This window comes from Ranitomeya imitator, chromosome 2 (genome assembly GCF_032444005.1).
Source record: "Ranitomeya imitator isolate aRanImi1 chromosome 2, aRanImi1.pri, whole genome shotgun sequence".
Lineage (NCBI taxonomy): Eukaryota > Metazoa > Chordata > Amphibia > Anura > Dendrobatidae > Ranitomeya > Ranitomeya imitator.
In genome coordinates, this window is record NC_091283.1 from 81722957 (window position 1) to 81745867 (window position 22911).

General features: G+C 41.9%; 1 protein-coding gene across 2 annotated transcripts in view; it reads left to right on the top strand.

Annotated features, from left to right (window-relative positions):
• F9 (coagulation factor IX) overlaps window positions 1-22911 on the top strand; it is a 123527-nt gene that overhangs the window by 53507 nt on the left and 47109 nt on the right. Inside the window, exons 4-6 of one of the 2 annotated variants that reach the window (XM_069747024.1) lie at window positions 9470-9583; window positions 20429-20563; window positions 21128-21354. In XM_069747024.1, coding sequence (XP_069603125.1) covers window positions 9470-9583; window positions 20429-20563; window positions 21128-21354 — 476 coding nt within the window. The remainder of the gene's footprint in view (window positions 1-9469; window positions 9584-20428; window positions 20564-21127; window positions 21355-22911) is intronic. The other variant, XM_069747025.1, reaches the window with a different exon arrangement.

The window sequence follows — 22911 nt, forward strand, 5'->3', positions numbered from 1 at the left end:
GGGGTAGGGTTAGGGCTAGGGTTAGGGTTTCGGTATGTGCACACGTATTCTGGTCCTCTGCAGATTTTTCCGCTGCGGATTTGATAAATCCGCAGTGCTAAACCGCTGCGGATTTATGGCGGATTTACCGCGGTTTTTCTGCGCATTTCACTGCGGTTTTACAACTGCGATTTTCTATTTGAGCAGTTGTAAAACCGCTGCGGAATCCGCACAAAGAAGTGACATGCTGCGGAATGTAAACCGCTGCGTTTCCGTGCAGTTTTTCCGCAACATGGGCACAGCGATTTTTGTTTCCCGTAGGTTTACATTGAACTGTAAACTCATGGGAAACTGCTGCGGATCCGCAGCGTTTTCCGCAGCGTGTGCACATACCTTTAGAATTAGGCTATGTGCACACGGTGCGGATTTGGCTGCGGATTCGCAGCAGTGTTCCATCAGGTTTACAGTACCATGTAAACATATGGAAAACCAAATCCGCTGTGCCCATGGTGCGGAAAATACCACGCGGAAACGCTGCGTTGTATTTTCCGCAGCATGTCAATTCTTTGTGCGGATTCCGCAGCGTTTTACACCTGTTCCTCAATAGGAATCCGCAGGTGAAATCCGCACAAAAAACACTGGAAATCCGCGGAAAATCCACAGGTAAAACGCAGTGCCTTTTACCCGCGGATTTTTCAAAAATGGTGCGAAAATATCTCACACGAATCCGCAACGTGGGCACATAGCCTTAGGGTTAGGGTTGGAATTAGGGTTGTGGTTATGGTTAGGGGTGTGTTGGGGTTAGGGTTGTGTTTAGGGTTATGGCTACAGTTGGGATTAGGGTTAGGGGTGTGTTGGGGTTAGTGTTGGAGGTAGAATTGAGGGGTTACCACTGTTTAGGCACATCAGGGGTCTCCAAACGCAACATGGCGCCACCATTGATTCCAGCCAATCTCGTATTCAAAAAGTCAAATGGTGCTCCCTCACTTCCGAGCCCTGACGTGTGCCCAAACAGTGGTTTACCCCCACATATGGGGTACCAGCATACTCAGGACAAACTGCGCAACAATTACTGGGGTCCAATTTCTCCTGTTACCCTTGTGAATCAAAAAAAATGCTTGCTAAAACATAATTTTTGAGGAAAGAAAAATGATTTTTTATTTTCACGGCTCTGCGTTGTAAACGTCTGTGAAGCACTTGGGGGTTCAAAGTGCTCACCACATATCTAGATAAGTTCCTTGGGGGGTCTAATTTCTAAAATGGGGTCACTTGTGGGGGTTTCTACTGTTTAGGCACACCAGGGGCTCTGCAAACGCAACGTGACACCCGCAGACCATTCCATCAAAGTCTGCATTTCAAAAGTCACTACTTCCCTTCTGAGCCCCGACGTGTGCCCAAACAGTGGTTTACCCCCACTCATGGGGTATCAGCGTACTCAGGAGAAACTGGACAACAACTTTTGGGGTCCAATTTCTCCTGTAACCCTTGGGAAAATAAAAAATTCTGGGCTAAATAATTATTTTTGAGGAAAGAAAACGTATTTATTATTTTCACGGCTCTGCATTATAAACTTCTATGAAGCACTTGGGGGTTCAAAGTGCTCACCACACATCTAGATAAGTTCCTTTCGGGGTCTAGTTTCCAAAATGGGGTCACTTGTGGGGGGTTTCTACTGTTTAGGCACATCAGGGGCTCTGCAAACGCAACGTGACGCCCGCAGAGCATTCCATCAAAGTCTGCATTTCAAAACGTCACTACTTCAATTCCAAGCCCCGGCATGTGCCCAAACAGTAGTTTACCCCCACATATGGGGTATCACCATACTCAGGAGAAACTGGACAACAAATATTGGGGTCAAATTTCTCCTGTTACCCTTGGGAAAATTAAAAAATTCTGGGCTAAATAATTATTTTTGAGGAAAGAAAACGTATTTATTATTTTCACGGCTCTGCATTATAAACTTCTATGAAGCGCTTGGGGGTTCAAAGTGCTCACCACACATCTAGATAAGTTCCTTTGGGGGTCTAGTTTCCAAAATGCGGTCACTTGTGGGGGGTTTCTACTGGTAAGCCACATCAGGGGCTCTGCAAACGCAACGTGACGCCCACAGAGCATTCCATCAAAGTCTGCATTTCAAAACGTCACTACTTCACTTCCGAGCCTCGGCATGTGCCCAAACAGTGGTTTACCCCCACATATGGGGTATCAGCGTACTCAGGAGAAACTGGACAACAACTTTTGGGGTCCAGTTTCTTCTGTAACCCTTGGGAAAATAAAAAATTCTGGGCTAAATAATTATTTTTGAGGAAAGAAAATGTATTTATTATTTTCACGGCTCTGCATTATAAACTTCTATGAAGCACTTGGGGGTTCAAAGTGCTCACCACACATCTAGATAAGTTCCTTTGGGGGTCTAGTTTCCAAAATGGGGTCACTTGTGGGGGGTTTCTACTGGTAAGCCACATCAGGGGCTCTGCAAACGCAACGTGACGCCCACAGAGCATTCCATCAAAGTCTGCATTTCAAAACGTCACTACTTCACTTCCGAGCCCCGGCATGTGCCCAAACAGTGATTTACCCCCACATATGGGGTATCAGCGTACTCAGGAGAAACTGGACAACAACTTTTGGGGTCAAATTTCTCCTGTTACCCTTGGGAAAATAAAAAATTGCAGGCTAAAAGATCATTTTTGAGAAAATAATTTTTTTTTTTTTTTCATGGCTCTGCGTTATAAACTTCTGTGAAGCACTTGGGCGTTCAAAGTCCTCACCACACATCTAGATTAGTTCCTTTGGGGGTCTAGTTTCCAAAATGGTGTCATTTCTGGGGGATCTCCAATGTTTAGGCACACAGGGGCTCTCCAAACGTGACATGGTGTCCGCTAATGATTGGAGCTAATTTTCCATTTAAAAAGCCAAATGGCGTGCCATCCCTTCCGAGCCCTGCCGTGCGCCCAAACAGTGGTTTACCCCCACATATTGGGTATCTGCGTACTCAGGACAAACAGGACAACAATATTTGGGGTCCAATTTCTCCTATTATCCTTGGCAAAATAGGAAATTCCAGGCTAAAAAATCATTTTTGAGGAAAGAAAAATTATTTTTTATTTTCATGGCTCTGCGTTATAAACTTCTGTGAAGCACCTGGGGGTTTAAAGTGCTCAATATGCATCTAGATAAGTTCCTTGGGGGGTCTAGTTTCCAAAATGGGGTCACTTGTGGGGGAGCTCCAATGTTTAGGCACACAGGGGCTCTCCAAACGCGACATGGTGTCCGCTAACAATTGGAGCTAATTTTCCATTCAAAAAGTCAAATGGCGCGCCTTCCCTTCCGAGCCCTGCCGAGTGCCCAAACAGTGGTTTACCCCCACATATGAGGTATCGACGTACTCGGGAGAAATTGCCCAACAAATTTTATGATCCATTTTACCCTACTGCCCATGTGAAAATGAAAAAATTGAGGCGAAAAGAATTTTTTTGTGAAAAAAAAGTACTTTTTCATTTTTACAGATCAATTTGTGAAGCACCTGAGGGTTTAAAGTGCTCACTAGGCATCTAAATAAGTTCCTTGGGGGGTCTAGTTTCCAAAATGGGGTCACTTGTGGGGGAGCGCCAATGTTTAGGCACACAGGAGCTCTCCAAACGCGACATGGTGTCCGCTAACGATGGAAATAATTTTTCATTCAAAAAGTCAAATGGCGCTCCTTCCCTTCCGAGCCTTACCATGTGCCCAAACAGTGGTTTACCCCCACATGTGAGGTATTGGTGTACTCAGGAGAAATTGCCCAACACATTTTAGGATCCATTTTATCCTGTTGCCCATGTGAAAATGAAAAAATTGAGGCTAAAAGAATTTTTTTGTGAAAAAAAAGTACTTTTTCATTTTTACGGATTAATTTGTGAAGCACCTGGGGGTTCAAAGTGCTCACTATGCATCTAGATAAGTTCCTTGGGGCGTCTAGTTTCCAAAATGGGGTCACTTGTGGGGGAGCTCCAATTTTTAGGCACACGGGGGCTCTCCAAACGTGACATGGTGTCCGCTAAAGAGTGGAGCCAATTTTTGATTCAAAAAGTCAAATGGCGCTCCTTCCCTTCCAAGCCCTGCCGTGCGCCCAAACAGTGGTTTACCCCCACATATGAGGTATCAGCGTACTCAGGACAAATTGGACAACAACTTTCGTGGTTCAGTTTCTCCTTTTACCATTGGGAAAATAAAAAAATTGTTGCTAAAAGATAATTTTTGTGACTAAAAAGTTAAATGTTCATTTTTTCCTTCCATGTTGCTTCTGCTGCTGTGAAGCACCTGAAGGGTTAATAAACTTCTTGAATGTGGTTTTGAGTACCTTGAGGGGTGCAGTTTTTAGAATGGTGTCACTTTTGGGTATTTTCAGCCATATAGACCCCTCAAACTGACTTCAAATGTGAGGTGGTCCCTAAAAAAAATGGTTTTGTAAATTTCGTTGTAAAAATGACAAATCGCTGGTCAAATTTTAACCCTTATAACTTCCTAACAAAAAAAAATTTTGTTTCCAAAATTGTGCTGATGTAAAGTAAACATGTGGGAAATGTTATTTATTAACTATTTTGTGTCACATATCTCTCTGGTTTAACAGAATAAAAATTCAAAATGTGAAAATTGCGAAATTTTCAAAATTTTCGCCAAATTTCCGTTTTTATCACAAATAAACGCAGAATTTATTGACCTAAATTTACCACTAACATGAAGCCCAATATGTCACGAAAAAACAATCTCAGAACCGCTAGGATCCGTTGAAGCGTTCCTGAGTTATTACCTCATAAAGGGACACTGGTCAGAATTGCAAAAAACGGCAAGGTCTTTAAGGTCAAAATAGGCTGGGTCATTAAGGGGTTAATACACCACTAATAGGTTTTTTCAGACACAGAGGATTTGCCTACTGTCTTAGGCTGGGTTCACACTGCGTTGTGTGAACCCGTTTAACGGACTACGTTACACCGCGGCATAACGCGGTGTAACGTAGTCCGTTAACGCCGCCATTACAAGCAATGCAGCGTTTTCGGGTCCGTCACTGCTAGCTCGCCGCTAGCGCAGATGGAGCTAGCAGAAGCTCCATCTGCGCTAGCGCTGTGCAAGTGCCGGCACTTGCGTTAGTGCAGTCCGTTTAACGGATATGTTGAACGGACTGCACTAACGTAGTGTGAACCTAGCCTTAGCGAGCATTTACAGGTTGTGCAGACGCACATATACTTCCTACTGGGAAACTAATACAAAAATCTCATATCATAAGAAGTCAGAGAGTTATTGCTTTGTTCACAAAAAGAATGTGCTCCATGCAATAAATCATTCTGATAGAAACATGAATTCATGAAATAAGTACTCTACATGCAAAGCGGCCTCTAGAATAATTGAATTGCAAGAGATAAAGAGCATTTGATTGAGATATCTGTGCAGAAATAAGAGTTTTGATCGCGTAATTAACTGCAGTTTGGCAAAGTCTGCATTTATTGTGATTATCAATGAGTCCCGTCTCAGCGACACTGATTGCCCACTATAAATGTCCATGTTGCATTATAACTAACTTCAGATGAGAAACTTTTCAAATTTGAATTCTCCGAATTTTTACAAAGTGTCAAATTTGCGCCAAATTGATTACCCTCAAATCACAAATATGCCAAGTGCCCGGAAAAAAAGTGTTTAACACTGTGAGAACTATATCCAACCCGTTTCAAGCTCTTAAAGCAGTTGTTCAGTACTATTTATTTTTCTTACAATGATCCTAAGAAGTAACAGGTAGATATTTGCTAACTACCTGCCTGTCCTGACTGGCGCTGATCTTTGCCAACGATTCAGCAGCATTGGATTTTCTTCTGCTCTGCTCTTTTGATGACTGCAAACTGCAACAAACCTGAATGTGCAGGGAAATAAAAAGCCTGCAACATTATAATGACACAAAATTACAAAAATATATCTAGCACGATCCAAACACATGCATTTTAGTTATGGATAAAACTGGTTCCAACTTTTTGTGACTTGCTTGTCACAGTACCTTGAAGGTCACAATGCGACTTCTTTCACCCCATTCACCTGTACAATGGTGCAATATAAAGCAATCTGGTTGTGCAACCTGTTTTGCTTCCTAAGTTGGAGTGTAGCCTCAGACTTAATTTAGCTTAGAGGAGATCAGAAAAAGTGAAGAATTCTCTATTCTGCAGCTATCAACATAAAATGGGATTCTTGGAGGCTACAGAAAGCAAATGGCGCAAAATGCTAAACTTTAAATAAAACCTCAATGGAAAAATGTTTTTTTTGACCTTCAAAAATTAAATAACAACGGTGAACAAATAAGATTTGTGTTTTTGTAATGGCAAAGTTACAGTCCTAACTTGAACCCTACTGAGATGCTCGTGGCATGATCTGAAGAGAGCAATGACCTCAAGAAATCCCAGAAATATTCATAAGCTGAAAAGACTTTTGCAAGAAGGAATGGTCCAAAATTTGTAGCCACAGGACATTTTTGCTGAAAGTGATTGCTGCTAAGGAATGGTCTACAGGTTAATAAATTCAAGGGTTTACTTACCTATGTTCTAATTTTAAAAATTCTGGTGTGACGAAACAGCATTTAATCTTAATTATCCAGACATCTATTTTCAGTAAGTCAGGAGGCATGGACTTTTATCTTTATGTTGACTTTTGAATTTGTGTTTGTTCTTTGGTTGGTCAAGAAACATAGATTATCGTTCGTATGTGGTCACTAGTGGCATAGCCACTGGTTTCTGAGCGCCATTTTGGACTTTTTCATTCTAATTTTTGCTTCTTGACAACAGGTGGTTATTGTCACCGAAACAGGCAGCTAGGACTCCCAAAGAACCTTGCGTCTAACGCCAGTGGAATATACCGTATGTACAGTACAGACCAAAAGTTTGGACACACCTTCTCATTTAAAGATTTTTCTGTATTTTCAAGATGGGGTGCTATGCCAGATGACCTAGCCTCCACAGTCACCAGACCTGAACCCAATCGAGATGGTTTGGGGTGAGCTGGACCGCAGAGTGAAGGCAAAAGGGCCAACAAGTGCTAGGCATCTCTGGGAACTCCTTCAAGATTGTTGGAAGACCATTCCCGGTGACTACCTCTTGAAGCTCATCAAGAGAATGCCAAAAGTGTGCAAAGCAGTCATCAAAGCAAAAGGTGGCTACTTTAAAGAACCTAGAATATAAGACATAATTTCAGTTGTTTCACACTTTTTCGTTAAGTATATAATTCCACATGTGTTAATTCATAGTTTTGTTACCTTCAGTGTGAATGTACACTTTTCATAGTCATGAAAATACAGAAAAATCTTTAAATGAGGTGTGTCCAAACTTTTGGTCTGTACTGTACAATTCTACTATTGTTCATATGAACCTTTAATGTTGACGTTTGTTGTAACTTATTGTCTGTTATCTTTGCAAAGCAGGGATGCAGGGTCATTGAACAAGAGGTGTTTAATAATATGTTGATTGACCATTGTGTGGGATCATGTGGCATGTGGCTTGTTGCCTTGCAAAATAGAGGACAAAAACTATGCAGATTAATTAAATACTCAAGCAATGCAAGTTAATCTAATCATACCTTCCTTTTGATTTCTTGATGATGGCTTGAAGGATGACAGTTGTGATCTATATAAAAGGGATATGCCTCTTAAGTAAGACATCCAGAGATCCAAAGAACTGGAAACTTTTTACAAAACCACAGCCAGGAACACTATATAAAACAGCAGACAGGAAATCATGGCTTCATCACAAGGGACACAGATTTAACTTTCCACAGGATGCCAATTTACAGGACCATGACCCCGTCTGAAAGAATACAGATCTGCTCCATTGACCATCACTGTACCCATGGAAACATTTCAGAAAGTCAGTGTTTGGACCCACCGGTCAGCTAAGAACCATGGATACGTTTGGGAAAGCCAGGATTGGGACCCACCGGTCAGGTGGCTCCTTGGAGATGTTTGGAGAAACTTAGTTGTGACCCTCCGGTCACCTGGCCTCATACCTCAATGAACTTTTAGGCCATGTGGAATAAACAACGCTACTTTTCCATGTGTTTTTTCCGCAGCATGTGCACTGCGGATTTTGTTTTCCATAGGTTTACATGGTACTGTAAACTCAGGGAAAACTGCTGCTAATCCGCAGCGGTCAATCCCTTAGCTTCCTAAGATTGTCATTATTTCCTGTCTGTGCGTGCCATAGGTGGAGGCTGTTGGCCCTGGAAGTTGCAGCTGCTTTAATCCTGGCAAGTAAGCAGAAGGTTGAGACTCTGTAATTTTGCATGTTGGGTATTTTGCTGGGACTGTTCTATGTGTTATTGACTGGTTTGCGGTCCCGTAAAGTATTGCCACACTGTTTTACCCTCACTCTGTGTTGTCTGAGTAGTATTAGACCCACAGTAAAAGCAGAGTGGGAATTCAGTGGGAGGAGCCTGGTCCATGTGGTCTCTGGCCAGTGAACTAGAGCACCCGCTGACCCCCCCCCCCCCATGTCTCCACAGCTGGATTATTTAATTTATGCATTCTGGTTGTTATTATTTTGTATGATATTTGGTAGTCTGTCTTTGTCTATAATGATAAAAGGTAGATAACAGTCAGATCAAATTTTGCTAGTAATCTGTGCAAAATGTAAGTATTTCCAAGGGGTTCAATTACTTTTCAACCAAAGCCTGTCTAGCATATTAATTCAACCATAATTTTTTTCAAAATGCTATATAATCTCTCATTCTGCAATGGCTAAGCTTTCCTTACAGGAACCTGGAAGAATTAATGGCAATCATAAGTACTAGCACTAGAGATGAGTGAATATATTCGAGTGGAATGGAATTCTACTTGAATTTGACAAAAATTTTCGTTTGCCGAAATGCATATTTTTTGTAATTCGCTTCTGCACAGATTCAGCAAACTGGAGGAAGAAAAAGAAAAAAATCTTTATACTAACCTCACCACTCACCTCTCTGGATCCTCACCATCACCCAGTCAGTTCTCGCGCATCTTCTGATCAATGCCACTCGTGCTGAAATTTTGTGTCTGTATGTGTAAGGTCATGGCGCATGTCATAACGTCATCACCTTCCATGCACTTGCACTGAACTCTCCCAGGCTTCATCAGAGCCAGAAGTCCCTGCCTAGCATGAGAACCAAAGGGATATCAGTGAAAACGACGATGAAGGCGCAGTGAAGACTGGACGAGTGACAGCGAGTAGTGGAGGGTCGGGAGAGGTACGCGGAAAGGTGAGTATAAGGATTTTTTTGCTACATTTATTATGCTCTGATCCCAGAACATAATAAGAGACAAAAACTTCTCTGAAAATCAAATTTAATTGGAATATCCGCATGAACAGATGTGTTCGAATTTTGCATGATCCACTCATCTCTATCTAGCTCCTAAGAGTGGTGCTGGTGTCTATGAACGTACATAATTTCGTGCAGGTCTAGACTTTCCCATTTTATTGCATCTGCATATTTCTTTTTTTCCTAGATGGAGATCAGTGCGTATCCAACCCCTGTTTGCATGGAGGTGAATGTAAGGATGATGTGAGCTCCTACGTATGCTGGTGTCAGCAAGGATACCGGGGAAAGAACTGTGAACTTGGTTTGTATCAACCACCTGTGTTTACACGCAACCACTATCATTACCATAATGAAAATTGTGTAATTGAATAATTGTGTTGACTTTCTAAGCACTTTGCACAAAGAGAGGTATGAACACTGGAAAGAAGCTGAACTTGTAGATAACTAGAGGGTATGCACTGACAAAGCCGGCAGGTTCTACAACCATCTGATGTGTATGGATCTCATCACAATAGCCAAAAAATATATGCAGTAGTTTATCAGGTCTTTAATTTCATTATGATTTTTTTTTACAAAAGAATCAATTGTAAGTCATTCTAATGATCTTAATAGAGAATATTCTATTTATAACCACCTTGTCAATAAGGGAATGCGTCCAGATGGCAATGCTCATTACCCGCATGCATTACAGTATTTAACTGCTCATACAATCTCCCATCATTTCATCCGTAGTGGATGTCTACTTCTGGTCGAACAGCTGCAGTTACACTATATGAGTTTACATAGCCTGGTAATTACTGTTTGATGAGATGCTTGTTACTACCATGTCTGAGTAAGCAGCGATATGCAGGGTGATGGCACTTTTTTTGTTTCTGTTGCTTCTATAGTTCTATTATCCTAAATTGCACAAAGTCTATAACATATTGATATTCTTAGAATGTCGAATCTATATATATATAATCGTCTAAGGGGCACTTCCGTCTGTTTGTCTGTCTGTCTGTCTGTCTGTTTGTATGTCTGTCACGGAGGCCGCGACCAATCAGCGATGGGCACAGTCCGGCTGCAAATTCGCCCCTTCCTACTCTCTGTCAGTGCCTCCTCCATACTCCCCTCCAGTCAGCGCTCACACAGGGCTAACGGCTGCGTTATGCCACGGTGTAACGCAGTCCGGTAACGCTGCTATTAACCCTGTGTGACCAACTTTTTACTATTGATGCTGCCCATGCAGCATCAATAGTAAAAAGATCTAATGTTAAAAATAGAAAAAAAATAAAAAATCATTATATACTCACCTTCCGACGCCTTTCCCTCTCCTTGTGATGCTCAGGGCCATGCATTACGGTCTCGCAAGATGATGACGTAGCGGTCTCGCGAGATCGCTATGTCATCATCTCGCGAGACCGCAATGCATTCTTGGGACCAGAGCGTCGCGAAGAACATCGGTAAACGCCTCGCCTGGATCCAGGGGCCGACGGAAGGTGAGTATATAACTATTTTTTATTTTAATTCTTTTTTTATAGGGATATGGTGCCCATATTGCTATATACTACGTGGGCTGTTGTTGTGAATTCTGTTGTCGGGCTCCCTCCTGTGGTCATGAATGGTACTTCGGCTGGTTCTGTCCATGGACTTTCTCTGGTGGCTGTGGGTGTTTCTGAGTTTCCTTCCACAGGTGACGAGGTTAATTCGTTAGCTGGCTGCTCTATTTAACTCCACTTAGATCTTTGCTAAATGCCACCTGTCAATGTTCCAGTATTGGTCTAGTTCACTCCTGGATCGTTCTTGTGACCTGTCTTCCCAGCAGAAGCTAAGTGACTGCTTGTTTTTCTCTGGTTTGCTATTTTTCTGTCCAGCTTGCTATTTTGATTGTTGTCTTGCTTGCTGGAAGCTCTGGGACGCAGAGGGAGCGCCTCCGCACCGTGAGTCGGTGCGGAGGGTCTTTTTGCGCCCTCTGCGTGGTCTTTTTGTAGGTTTTTGTGCTGACTGCAAAGCTACCTTTCCTATCCTCAGTCTGTTCAGTAAGTCGGGCCTCACTTTGCTTAATCTATTTCATCTCTGTGTTTGTATTTTCTTCTTTACTCACAGTCATTATATGTGGGGGGCTGCCTTTTCCTTTGGGGAATTTCTCTGAGGCAAGGTAGGCTTTATTTTTCTATCTTTAGGGCTAGCTAGTTCCTTAGGCTGTGCCGAGTTGCATAGGGAGCGTTAGGAGCAATCCACGGCTATTTCTAGTGTGGTTGATAGGATTAGGGATTGCGGTCAGCAGAGTTCCCGCGTCCCAGAGCTCGTCCTATATTATCAGTAACTATCAGGTCATTCCGTGTGCTCTTAACCACCAGGTCCGTTATTGTCCTGACCACCAGGTCATAACAGTCTGTGTCATATACTACGTCTCTGTGCTATATACTGTACTACGTGGGCAGTGCTATATACTACATCGCTGTGCTAAATACTACGTGGACTATGTTATATACTGCGTGAGCTGTGTTATATACTGCGTCTCTGTGCTATATACTATGTGGGCTGTGCAATATATTACGTGGCTGGGCAATATACTACGTGGCTGTGCTATATACTGCGTGAGCTGTGCTATATACTATGTGAGCTGTGCTATATACTATGTGAGCTGTGCTATGTACTACGTAGTTGTGCAATATATTACGTGGCTGGGCAATATACTACATGACTGTGTTATATACTGCGTGAGCTGTGCTATACACTTCGCGAGCTGTGCTATAAACTACGTGGCTGTGTTATATACTACCTGGGCTGTGCTATATACTACATAGCTGTGCAATATACATGGCTGGGCAATATACTACGTGGCTGTGCTATATACTACGTGGATGTGTAATATACTACATGGGCTGTGTTATATACTACATGGCCTGTGTTATATACTACGTGGGCTGTGTTATATACTACGTGGGCTGTGCTATATACTGTGTGGGCTGTGTTATCCACTGCGTGGACTGTGCTATATACTATGTGGGCTCTGTTATACACTGCATGGGCTGTGCTATATACTATATGGGCTGTGCTATATACTACATGGGCTGTGCTATATACTATGTGGGCTGTGCTATATACTATGTGACTGTATTCACAGAAAAAATCCCCAAACGATTTCCAAAATAATCATAAAATCTAACCTTTATTCATAATGTTAAAAACATACGTGTGCACTTGACAAAAAACCATCACCAATTAATACAAGCGTACTATAGGAAAGGCCGGAACAGTGCCAAGCCCTACGATTTCTATATGCCCCCTACCTGCCTGCGGAGGTTGGCACCCTATTCACCCTACGCCGTGGCGCCCCCGCTCCTCGCCGGCTATCCCTGCTATCCCTACTACGCCCTAATAGGACAAGGACAGAAAAATATCACATATACTACGTATGAATGTGGATAACTTGAAGGGACAAAAAAAATCGGTGTAACTATCTAACTAGATCTAGGGTACTAGACTGACTTGGTGATCTGTGTCCCTTTGCTCCCTTCATTTATCATTCTCTGTTTCTGGCCAGCTTAAATATGATAATGGCAGGTAGAAACTCAAACCTAGGACTGTACACGTATAAATACCTATGGTCTGTCTCCACATATAATAAGGGTGTCTACAGATAGGGAAGTGTATCTGTTGTAGTGTCAGACATACTCCATATTCACTTCTGGTATTTCATTACCGTGCTACAGCATTATATTGACAATGAATGCCTCAATAGCTATATTTTGCCCTATTCATTAATGACCTCATTATTTTTTACAACACCGGTACAGACCAAGAGGTTAAAATCCCATAATATCTTTATACAAAATCCATGCGTTTTTAAATCCCTTTCAACTCAACGCGTTTCTCCCCTTCTGATATAAAGAGGTTCATCAGGAGTGTATTCAGATAACAAAGGGTTACTTAGCTCATGTGTGAACTTCAGCATGTAGATAACCACACCACCGGGCCGTTCCCCTATCCTTGTAGCGCTTCCAGGAAGTGGAAGCGCTACAAGGATAGGGGAACGGCCCGGTGGTGTGGTTATCTACATGCTGAAGTTCACACATGAGCTAAGTAACCCTTTGTTATCTGAACACACTCCTGATGAACCTCTTTATATCAGAAGGGGAGAAACGCGTTGAGTTGAAAGGGATTTAAAAACGCATGGATTTTGTATAAAGATATTATGGGATTTTAACCTCTTGGTCTGTACCGGTGTTGTAAAAAATAATGAGGTCATTAATGAATAGGGCAAAATATAGCTATTGAGGCATTCATTGTCAATATAATGCTGTAGCACGGTAATGAAATACCAGAAGTGAATATGGAGTATGTCTGACACTACAACAGATACACTTCCCTATCTGTAGACACCCTTATTATATGTGGAGACAGACCATAGGTATTTATACGTGTACAGTCCTAGGTTTGAGTTTCTACCTGCCATTATCATATTTAAGCTGGCCAGAAACAGAGAATGATAAATGAAGGGAGCAAAGGGACACAGATCACCAAGTCAGTCTAGTACCCTAGATCTAGTTAGATAGTTACACCGATTTTTTTTGTCCCTTCAAGTTATCCACATTCATACGTAGTATATGTGATATTTTTCTGTCCTTGTCCTATTAGGGCGTAGTAGGGATAGCAGGGATAGCCGGCGAGGAGCGGGGGCGCCACGGCGTAGGGTGAATAGGGTGCCAACCTCCGCAGGCAGGTAGGGGGCATATAGAAATCGTAGGGCTTGGCACTGTTCCGGCCTTTCCTATAGTACGCTTGTATTAATTGGTGATGGTTTTTTGTCAAGTGCATACTATGTGACTGTGCTATATACTATGTGGGCTGTGCTATATACTACGTGGCTGTGCTATATACTATGTGGCTGTGCTATATGCTACGTGGCTGTGTTATATGCTATGTGGCTGTGCTATATAGTAACATAGTAACATAGTAACATAGTTAGTAAGGCTGAAAAAAGACATTTGTCCATCCAGTAGTTCAGCCTATATTCCATCATAATAAATCCCCAGATCTATGTCCTTCTACAGAACCTAATAATTGTATGATAAAATATTGTCCTGCTCCAGGAAGACATCCAGGCCTCTCTTGAACCCCTTGACTGAGTTCGCCATCACCACCTCCTCAGGCAAGCAATTCCAGATTCTCACTGCCCTAACAGTAAAGAATCCTCTTCTATGTTGGTGGAAAAACCTTCTCTCCTCCAGACGCAAAGAATGCCCCCTTGTGCCCATCACCTTCCTTGGTATAAACAGATCCTCAGCGAGATATTTGTATTGTCCCCTTATATACTTATACATGGTTATTAGATCGCCCCTCAGTCGTCTTTTTTCTAGACTAAATAATCTTAATTTTCGCTAATCTATCTGGGTATTGTAGTTCTCCCATCCCCTTTATTAATTTTGTTGCCCTCCTTTGTACTCTCTCTAGTTCCATTATATCCTTCCTGAGCACCGGTGCCCAAAACTGGACACAGTACTCCATGTGCGGTCTAACTAGGGATTTGTACAGAGGTAGTATAATGCTCTCATCATGTGTATCCAGACCTCTTTTAATGCACCCCATGATCCTGTTTGCCTTGGCAGCTGCTGCCTGGCACTGGCTGCTCCAGGTAAGTTTATCATTAACTAGGATCCCCAAGTCCTTCTCCCTGTCAGATTTACCCAGTGGTTTCCCATTCAGTGTGTAATGGTGATATTGATTCCTTCTTCCCATGTGTATAACCTTACATTTATCATTGTTAAACCTCATCTGCCACCTTTCAGCCCAAGTTTCCAACTTATCCAGATCCATCTGTAGCAGAATACTATCTTCTCTTGTATTAACTGCTTTACATAGTTTTGTATCATCTGCAAATATCAATATTTTACTGTGTAAACCTTCTACCAGATCATTAATGAATATGTTGAAGAGAACAGGTCCCAATACCGACCCCTGCGGTACCCCACTGGTCACAGCGACCCAGTTAGAGACTATACCATTTATAACCACCCTCTGCTTTTTATCACTAAGCCAGTTACTAACCCATTTACACACATTTTCCCCCAGACCAAGCATTCTCATTTTGTGTACCAACCTCTTGTGCGGCTGTGTTATATGCTACGTGGGCTGTGTTATATGCTACGTGGGCTGTGGTATATTTCTTTGCTGTATCTGTGCATCATGAATCGCGGTATGTGTTAAAGAGGGGGGCCCACTGAGACTCTTTCGCCCGGGGCCCTCAAAAACCTGGAGCCGGCCCTGGCTTCACTGATTGGTCATGCCCGGCCGGCCGCGAACAATCAGCGACAGGCGCAGTCCGGCTGCGAATTGGCGCGTAATTTGAACGACGCTTTGCTAATTGGTCGCCCCTGGCCGGCCGAATCCTGTGTATAAATTGCATTATTCTGAAAACTTCATAAATAAACTACATACATATTCTAGAATACCCGATGCGTTAGAATCGGGCCACCATCTAGTAATGCATAAAAGAGTTGCTGTAGAAAGGTGGCTCTAATATCTTGGGGTCCCAAAGTTATCTGCACAACCATGACTATAGGATGGTGATGTCATGACTTCTGCTGAAAACTTAAATATTTAATATGGAGCTACTGTACAGATGAATATACAGTGGGGCAAAAAAGTATTTAGTCAGTCAGCAATAGTGCAAGTTCCACCACTTAAAAAGATGAGAGGCGTCTGTAATTTACATCATAGGTAGACCTCAACTATGGGAGACAAACTGAAAAAAAAATCCAGAAAATCACATTGTCTGTTTTTTTAACATTTTTTTTGCATATTATGGTGGAAAATAAGTATTTGGTCAGAAACAAACAATCAAGATTTCTGGCTCTCACAGACCTGTAACTTCTTCTTTAAGAGTCTCCTCTTACCTCCACTCATTACCTGTAGTAATGGCACCTGTTTAAACTTGTTATCAGTATAAAAAGACACACCCTCAAACAGTCTGACTCCAAACTCCACTATGGTGAAGACCAAAGAGCTGTCAAAGGACACCAGAAACAAAATTGTAGCCCTGCACCAGGCTGGGAAGACTGAATCTGCAATAGCCAACCAGCTTGGAGTGAATAAATCAACAGTGGGAGCAATAATTAGAAAATGGAAGACATACAAGACCACTGATAATCTCCCTCGATCTGGGGCTCCACGCAAAATCCCACCCCGTGGGGTCAGAATGATCACAAGAACGGTGAGCAAAAATCCCAGAACCACGCGGGGGGACCTAGTGAATGAACTGCAGAGAGCTGGGACCAATGTAACAAGGCCTACCATAAGTAACACACTACGCCACCATGGACTCAGATCCTGCAGTGCCAGACGTGTCCCACTGCTTAAGCCAGTACATGTCCGGGCCCGTCTGAAGTTTGCTAGAGAGCATTTGGATGATCCAGAGGAGTTTTGGGAGAATGTCCTATGGTCTGATGAAACCAAACTGGAACTGTTTGGTAGAAACACAACTTGTCGTGTTTGGAGGAAAAATAATACTGAGTTGCATCCATCAAACACCATACCTACTGTAAAGCATGGTGGTGGAAACATCATGCTTTGGGGCTGTTTCTCTGCAAAGGGGCCAGGACGACTGATCCGGGTACATGAAAGAATGAATGGGGCCATGTTTCGTGAGATTTTGAGTGCAAACCTACTTCCATGAGCAAGGGCATTGAAGATGAAACGTGGCTGGGTCTTTCAACATGACAATGATCCAAAGCACACTGCCAGGGCAACGAAGGAGTGGCTTCGTAAGAAGCATTTCAAGGTCCTGGAGTGGCCTAGCCAGTCTCCAGATCTCAACCCTATAGAAAACCTTTGGAGGGAGTTGAAAGTCCGTGTTGCCAAGTGAAAAGCCAAAAACATCACTGCTCTAGAGGAGATCTGCATGGAGGAATGGGCCAACATACCAACAACAGTGTGTGGCAACCTTGTGAAGACTTACAGAAAACGTTTGACCTCTGTCATTGCCAACAAAGGATATATTACAAAGTATTGAGATGAAATTTTGTTTCTGACCAAATACTTATTTTCCACCATAATATGCAAATAAAATGTAAAAAAACAGACAATGTGATTTTCTGGATTTTTTTTTCTCAGTTTGTCTCCATAGTTGAGGTCTACCTATGATGTAAATTACAGACGCCTCTCATCTTTTTAAGTGGTGAAACTTGCACTATTGCTGACTGACTAAATACTTTTTTGCCCCACTGTATATAATATTGTACATAGTTTCTATGCAACATGTGATGTAAAGGGAACCTGTCATGTCCCCAAACGCTATTATTCTGCTGGTTAACAGGAGTACAATACAGTCAGGCTGCTTTACTGAAACTGCAGCAATCGGGAGAAATATAGCTTTGTTCCTCCTTGGAGTCGCCGGCTTTCAGTCATAAATGCATGCCCGGAATGGCTACAGTCACCACTCAGTACACAGAGAGAGGAGGCTGTAAGCACACCATAGCACTTAGATTGACAGCTCTCTCTGGAGCAAATCTGTGCAGAGCAAGTTGTCAATAAAAGTGCCTGAGCGTGCTTACAACCGCCACTGCCTGTGTACCTAGCAATGACTGAAGCCACTCCGGGCACACCTCTATGACTGAAAGCCGGCAGCTCCCAGGAGGAATAACATTCTTTCTCTCCCGGTAGCCACACTTTCAATAAGGCGACCTGGCAGAACTCTAATGCAATTAACCCCACATCTACATGTTACTAGCACTTGGGGATATGACAGGTTCCCTTTAAGCGATGAGTTTAGATGGAACTTTGGCACAATACTTTTTTACAGTAAATTTTTTATCGAGAGGATGTACAAATTTAAAATAAATTATACAGTTATATGAAAAAGTTTGGGCACCCCTATTAATCTTAAGCTTAATGTTTTATAAAAATTGTTTTCTTTGCAACAGCTATTTCAGTTTCATATATCTAATAACTGTTGGACACAGTAATGTTTCTGCCTTGAAATGAGGTTTATTGTACTAACAGAAAATTTGCAATCTGCCTTCAAACAAAATTTGACAGGTGCATAAGTATGGGCACCCTTATCATTTTCTTGTTTTAAATACTCCTACCTACTTTTTACTGACTTACTAAAGCACTTTTTTTGGTGTTTTGAGCTTTGAACTTCATAGCCAGGTGTATGCAATCATGAGAAAAGCTACTTAAAGTGGCCACTTGCAAGTTGTTCTCCTGTTTGAATTTCCTCTGAAGAGTGGCCTCATGGGCTCCTCAAAACAACTGTCTAATGATCTGAAAACAAAGATTATTCAACATAGTTGTTCAGGGGAAGGATACAAAAAGCTATCTCAGAGATTTAACCTGTCAATTTCCACTGTGAGGACATAGTAAGGAAATGGAAGAACACAGGTACAGTTCTTGGTAAGGCCAGAAGTGGCAGGCCAAGGAAAACATCAGAAAGGCAGAGAAGAAGAATGGTGAGATCAGTCAAGGACAATCCTCAGACCACCTTCAGAGAGCTGCAGCATCAACTTGCTGCAGATGGTGTCACTGTGCATCGGTCAACTATACAACGCACTTTGCACAAGGAGAAGCTGTATGGGAGAGTGATGCGAAAGAAGACGTTTCTGCAAGCACGCCACAAACAGAGTCGGCTGAGGTATGCAAAAGCATATTTGAAGAAGCCAATTTCTTTTTGGAAGAAGGTCCTGTGTAACTGATGAAACCAAGATTGAGTTGTATGGTCATACAAAAAGGCTCTATGCATGGCGGCCAAAAAACACAGCATTCCAAGAAAAATACTTGCTACCCACAGTAAAATTTGGTGGCGGTTCCATCATGCTTTGGGGCGGTGTGGCCAATGCCGGCACCGGGAATCTTGTTAAAGTTGAGGGATGCATGGATTCCTCTCAGTATCAGCAGATTCTTGACAATAATGTTCATGAATCAGTGACAAAGTTGAAGTTACGCAGGGGATGGATCTTTCAGCAAGACAATGATCCAAAACACCGCTCTAAATCTACTCAGGCATTCGTGCAGAGGAAAAATTACACTGTTCTGGAATGGCCATCCCAGTCCCCAGACCGGAATATCATTGAACATCTGTGGGATCATTTGAAGAGGGCTGTCCATGCTTGGCGACCATCAAACTTAACTGAACTGGAATAGTTTTGTAAAGAGGAATGGTCAAAAATACCTTCATCCAGGATCCAGGAACTCATTAAAAGCTACAGGAAGCGACTAGAAGCTGTTATTTTTGCAAAAGGAGGATCTACTAAATATTAATGTCACTTTTGCTGGTGGGGTGCCCATACTTATGCACCTGTCAAATTTTGTTTGAATGCAGACTGCACATTTTCTGTTAGTACAATAAACCTCATTTCAAGGCAGAAACATTACTGTGTCCAACAGTTATAACTTATTAGATATATGAAACTGAAATAGCTGTTGCAAAAAAAAACAATTCTTATAAAACATTAAGCTTAAGATTAATAGGGGTGCCCAAACTTCTTCATATAACTGTATATCTAAAAAGGGGAAAATAAAAACATGTCCTTTGAACAAAAACTTTACATAGAGAACAGGCAGAAGATAGTTTGGCAATATAGAATTTTCCATCTTGCTTTATTATACGTCTTTCTACGAGATTGGTGAAACCGGGTGTATTATTATTATTATTATTATACATTTTTATAGCGGCATTTATTCCATGGCGCTTTACATGTGAATACGGGTATGTGTCCAAATCTGCGCTGCTGATAAAGATGGATTGTGGACGATCTTGTTCAAAGCTTTATTTCACAACAGGTTGTATAGTCAACGTGTTTTGAGGTCATGCAGGATCTCTTCCTCAGGACAAAACCTGGTAAGGTAAGGTAAGGTTTTGTCCTGATGAAGAGGTGCTGCATAACCATGAAACATGTTGACTATATAACCTGTTTTGAAATAAAGCTTTGAACAATATCGTCTGCCATCCATCTTTATCAGCAGCGCAGATTTGGACACATACACCGGGTTTCACCAATATCCTCGGTCTTTGTGTCCTGCAGCAGCAAAACAAAGTGAGTGTACCTCTCCCCTGTGTATTGTATGTTTTTAACCAGTTAAGACCCTATTTGCACTCTTTTTGCTCTCCAGATCTTCTACTTCTTTTCTACTAGATTGTTTCTAAACGTTTTTCCTCTTTCAGCGCTGCCTATCACTTGTACCATTAACAATGGTGCATGCCAACAAATGTGCAAGGAAGATTCAAGTAAAAGAGTCATCTGTTCCTGCGCCAGTGGATACAAGTTGGGAGAAGATGGCAAGTCATGCACGGATGCAGGTAATCAGATTTTAATATTTTGCATATCAATTGTATAGAAGCATATACTGTATACCGTGGTAGAAGCAAATTATTAGAATTGTAGCAATACCTTTAAGATGATGTAATAAACCATTCGCCTTCAGATATTGAAAGAAGAAAATTGGGATTCTGACTAATATATGACTCAATCCAACTTTTACACAAAATAAACTGCTGGAACAGGGACCACATCTATGGCCAGGTACTCACTGGCTGACACAGACAGAAGAGGGCCACTGTGCAAGAACAATAGATGGGGCCTTTGCAGCCCAAGAGCTCCTAAAAATGCAAAATTGCACCTTTTTTGAAGGTAAAAATGGGCCCCCTTACCTCTTGGGCCCCTGTGCGGCCGCACAGGTGGCACCAATGATATGACCGCCCTTGCAGGTACTATAAGTACGATACATCCACCATATGCAGAAGATAATGCTGTTTAGGAAATTCAAGAACCTAGGTCCAAGATCTAAAAAACAGAAGGTGTGAGGAAGAAATAAACCTCTATCTACTTCATTTACTTAGAATTGTCTTGGTTTGTTTGTACAGTGCAATATCCATGTGGAAAGGTTTCTGCACCTGAAGCTTTACCAAAAGACGTTACCCGGTCAATCCTTGATTTCGATGACCATAATTTCACCTCTGTTATTAACCACAACTCGACAGAAAATCTCCAACCTGATGAAGGTTCAGATAACATTGTGCCAGTAACAGTCAATCCAAACGTGAGAATTGTTGGGGGGACAGACAGTTTGATGGGAGAATTTCCATGGCAGGTACGGTAATATGTCATTAAAATGTGATTTTCTCTATGTCCTTCAATAGGGTGTGACGGGGAGAAGTATAGACTTACATGTATGTACAGTATATAGTATAGTGTATGGTGTTACCTTCCTGTCTCGTGTATGTCACCTGCACTACTATCACACTAAATGGACACTTGGAGGCAGATGTTTTCTGATGCACTAGACAAGGTGGCACAGAGCCTAGTGAGTCAAATACATGCTGATGGATAGTGCCTAATTAAAGAAATACTCCTTTTGGGTTGACATTGGCTGACTTAAAGCTCCTGCACCCTCCCTGAGACGAAGCGTTATCAGTGACTCTCGTTTCAGGAGCTGAGCTAGTCACAGGCTATGAACATCTGTCCACAAAGTAATTTATTTTCTTTAATTTCCTCCAAAATAAAAAGTGATGCATTTACTTTTTTCTGCCATTTGTTGCTGTAAAGTCTATTCTACTCCTTCACACAGCCGGCAGTTCTGCTTCTCTTTATGGTTATAGTTTTAAGTCCATCAAGTTCAACTAATAACCTTACATGCTGATCCTGAGGAAGTCACAAATTCCATGAGGTAGATGCTAATGGCCCGATATTCGGGACAAATTCCTTCAACTCTGTATATGGCAATCAGACCAGCTCCCTGTAGCAACGTCTCATCACAGTATCTAGTGACCACAACCCATGATATTATACTTATCAAGAAAGGCATTCAGGTCCTCCTTGGACTTTTTTAGTGAATCAACGATGTACCTGCAGAGAATTCCATAGTCTCACTGTAAAGCATCTGCGCCTTTGGTTATCATTAAACCTTCTTTCCTCTAGATGTAGAAGATGCCTTCTTGCCCTCGTTGCAGGCCTAGGTGTTAAAAGATCATTAGAAAGATCTCTCTACTGTCCCCTCATATTTGTACATTGTAATAAGATCGCCCGTAAGCCTTTGTTTTTTCAAAACTGAATAACCACGAGTTACATAGTTACATAATTGCATTGGTTGTAAAAAGACCTAGGTCCATCAAGTACAACATTTTTCCACCAATTGTACATTTTGTCTCTAAAATAAATATGACCCATAGTGTTATGTGTATTGAGGAAATCATCCTGCCCTTTTTTAAAAGCTGTTAGTCTGCCATTACTACCTCTTGTGGTCGGGCTTTCCACAGACACTGCTCTAACTGTAAAGACCCTTTAATGTTTAGCTGTTGAAATCTCCTTTCTTCCACCCGTAATGAGGGCCCCCTGGTCCTCGGTATGGTCTTTGCAAGGAATAAGTCATGTGTCATTCTCTTGTACTACTGACCACATATATTTATACATGTACATGAGATCTCCTCTGAGGCATCATTTTTCTAAGCTAAACAAGCCCAACTTTTCCAACCTCTCATCATATGAGAGACCTTCCAATCCTTGAAATAATCTAGTTGCCGCCTTTGAACTGACTCTAACTACTGAATATCCTATTTAAAATGTGGAGCCAAAAACTGGATCCCATATTCTAGATCAGTGATTTATAGAGTGGTAACAATATGCTGGGATTTTAGCTCTCTTTTTATAC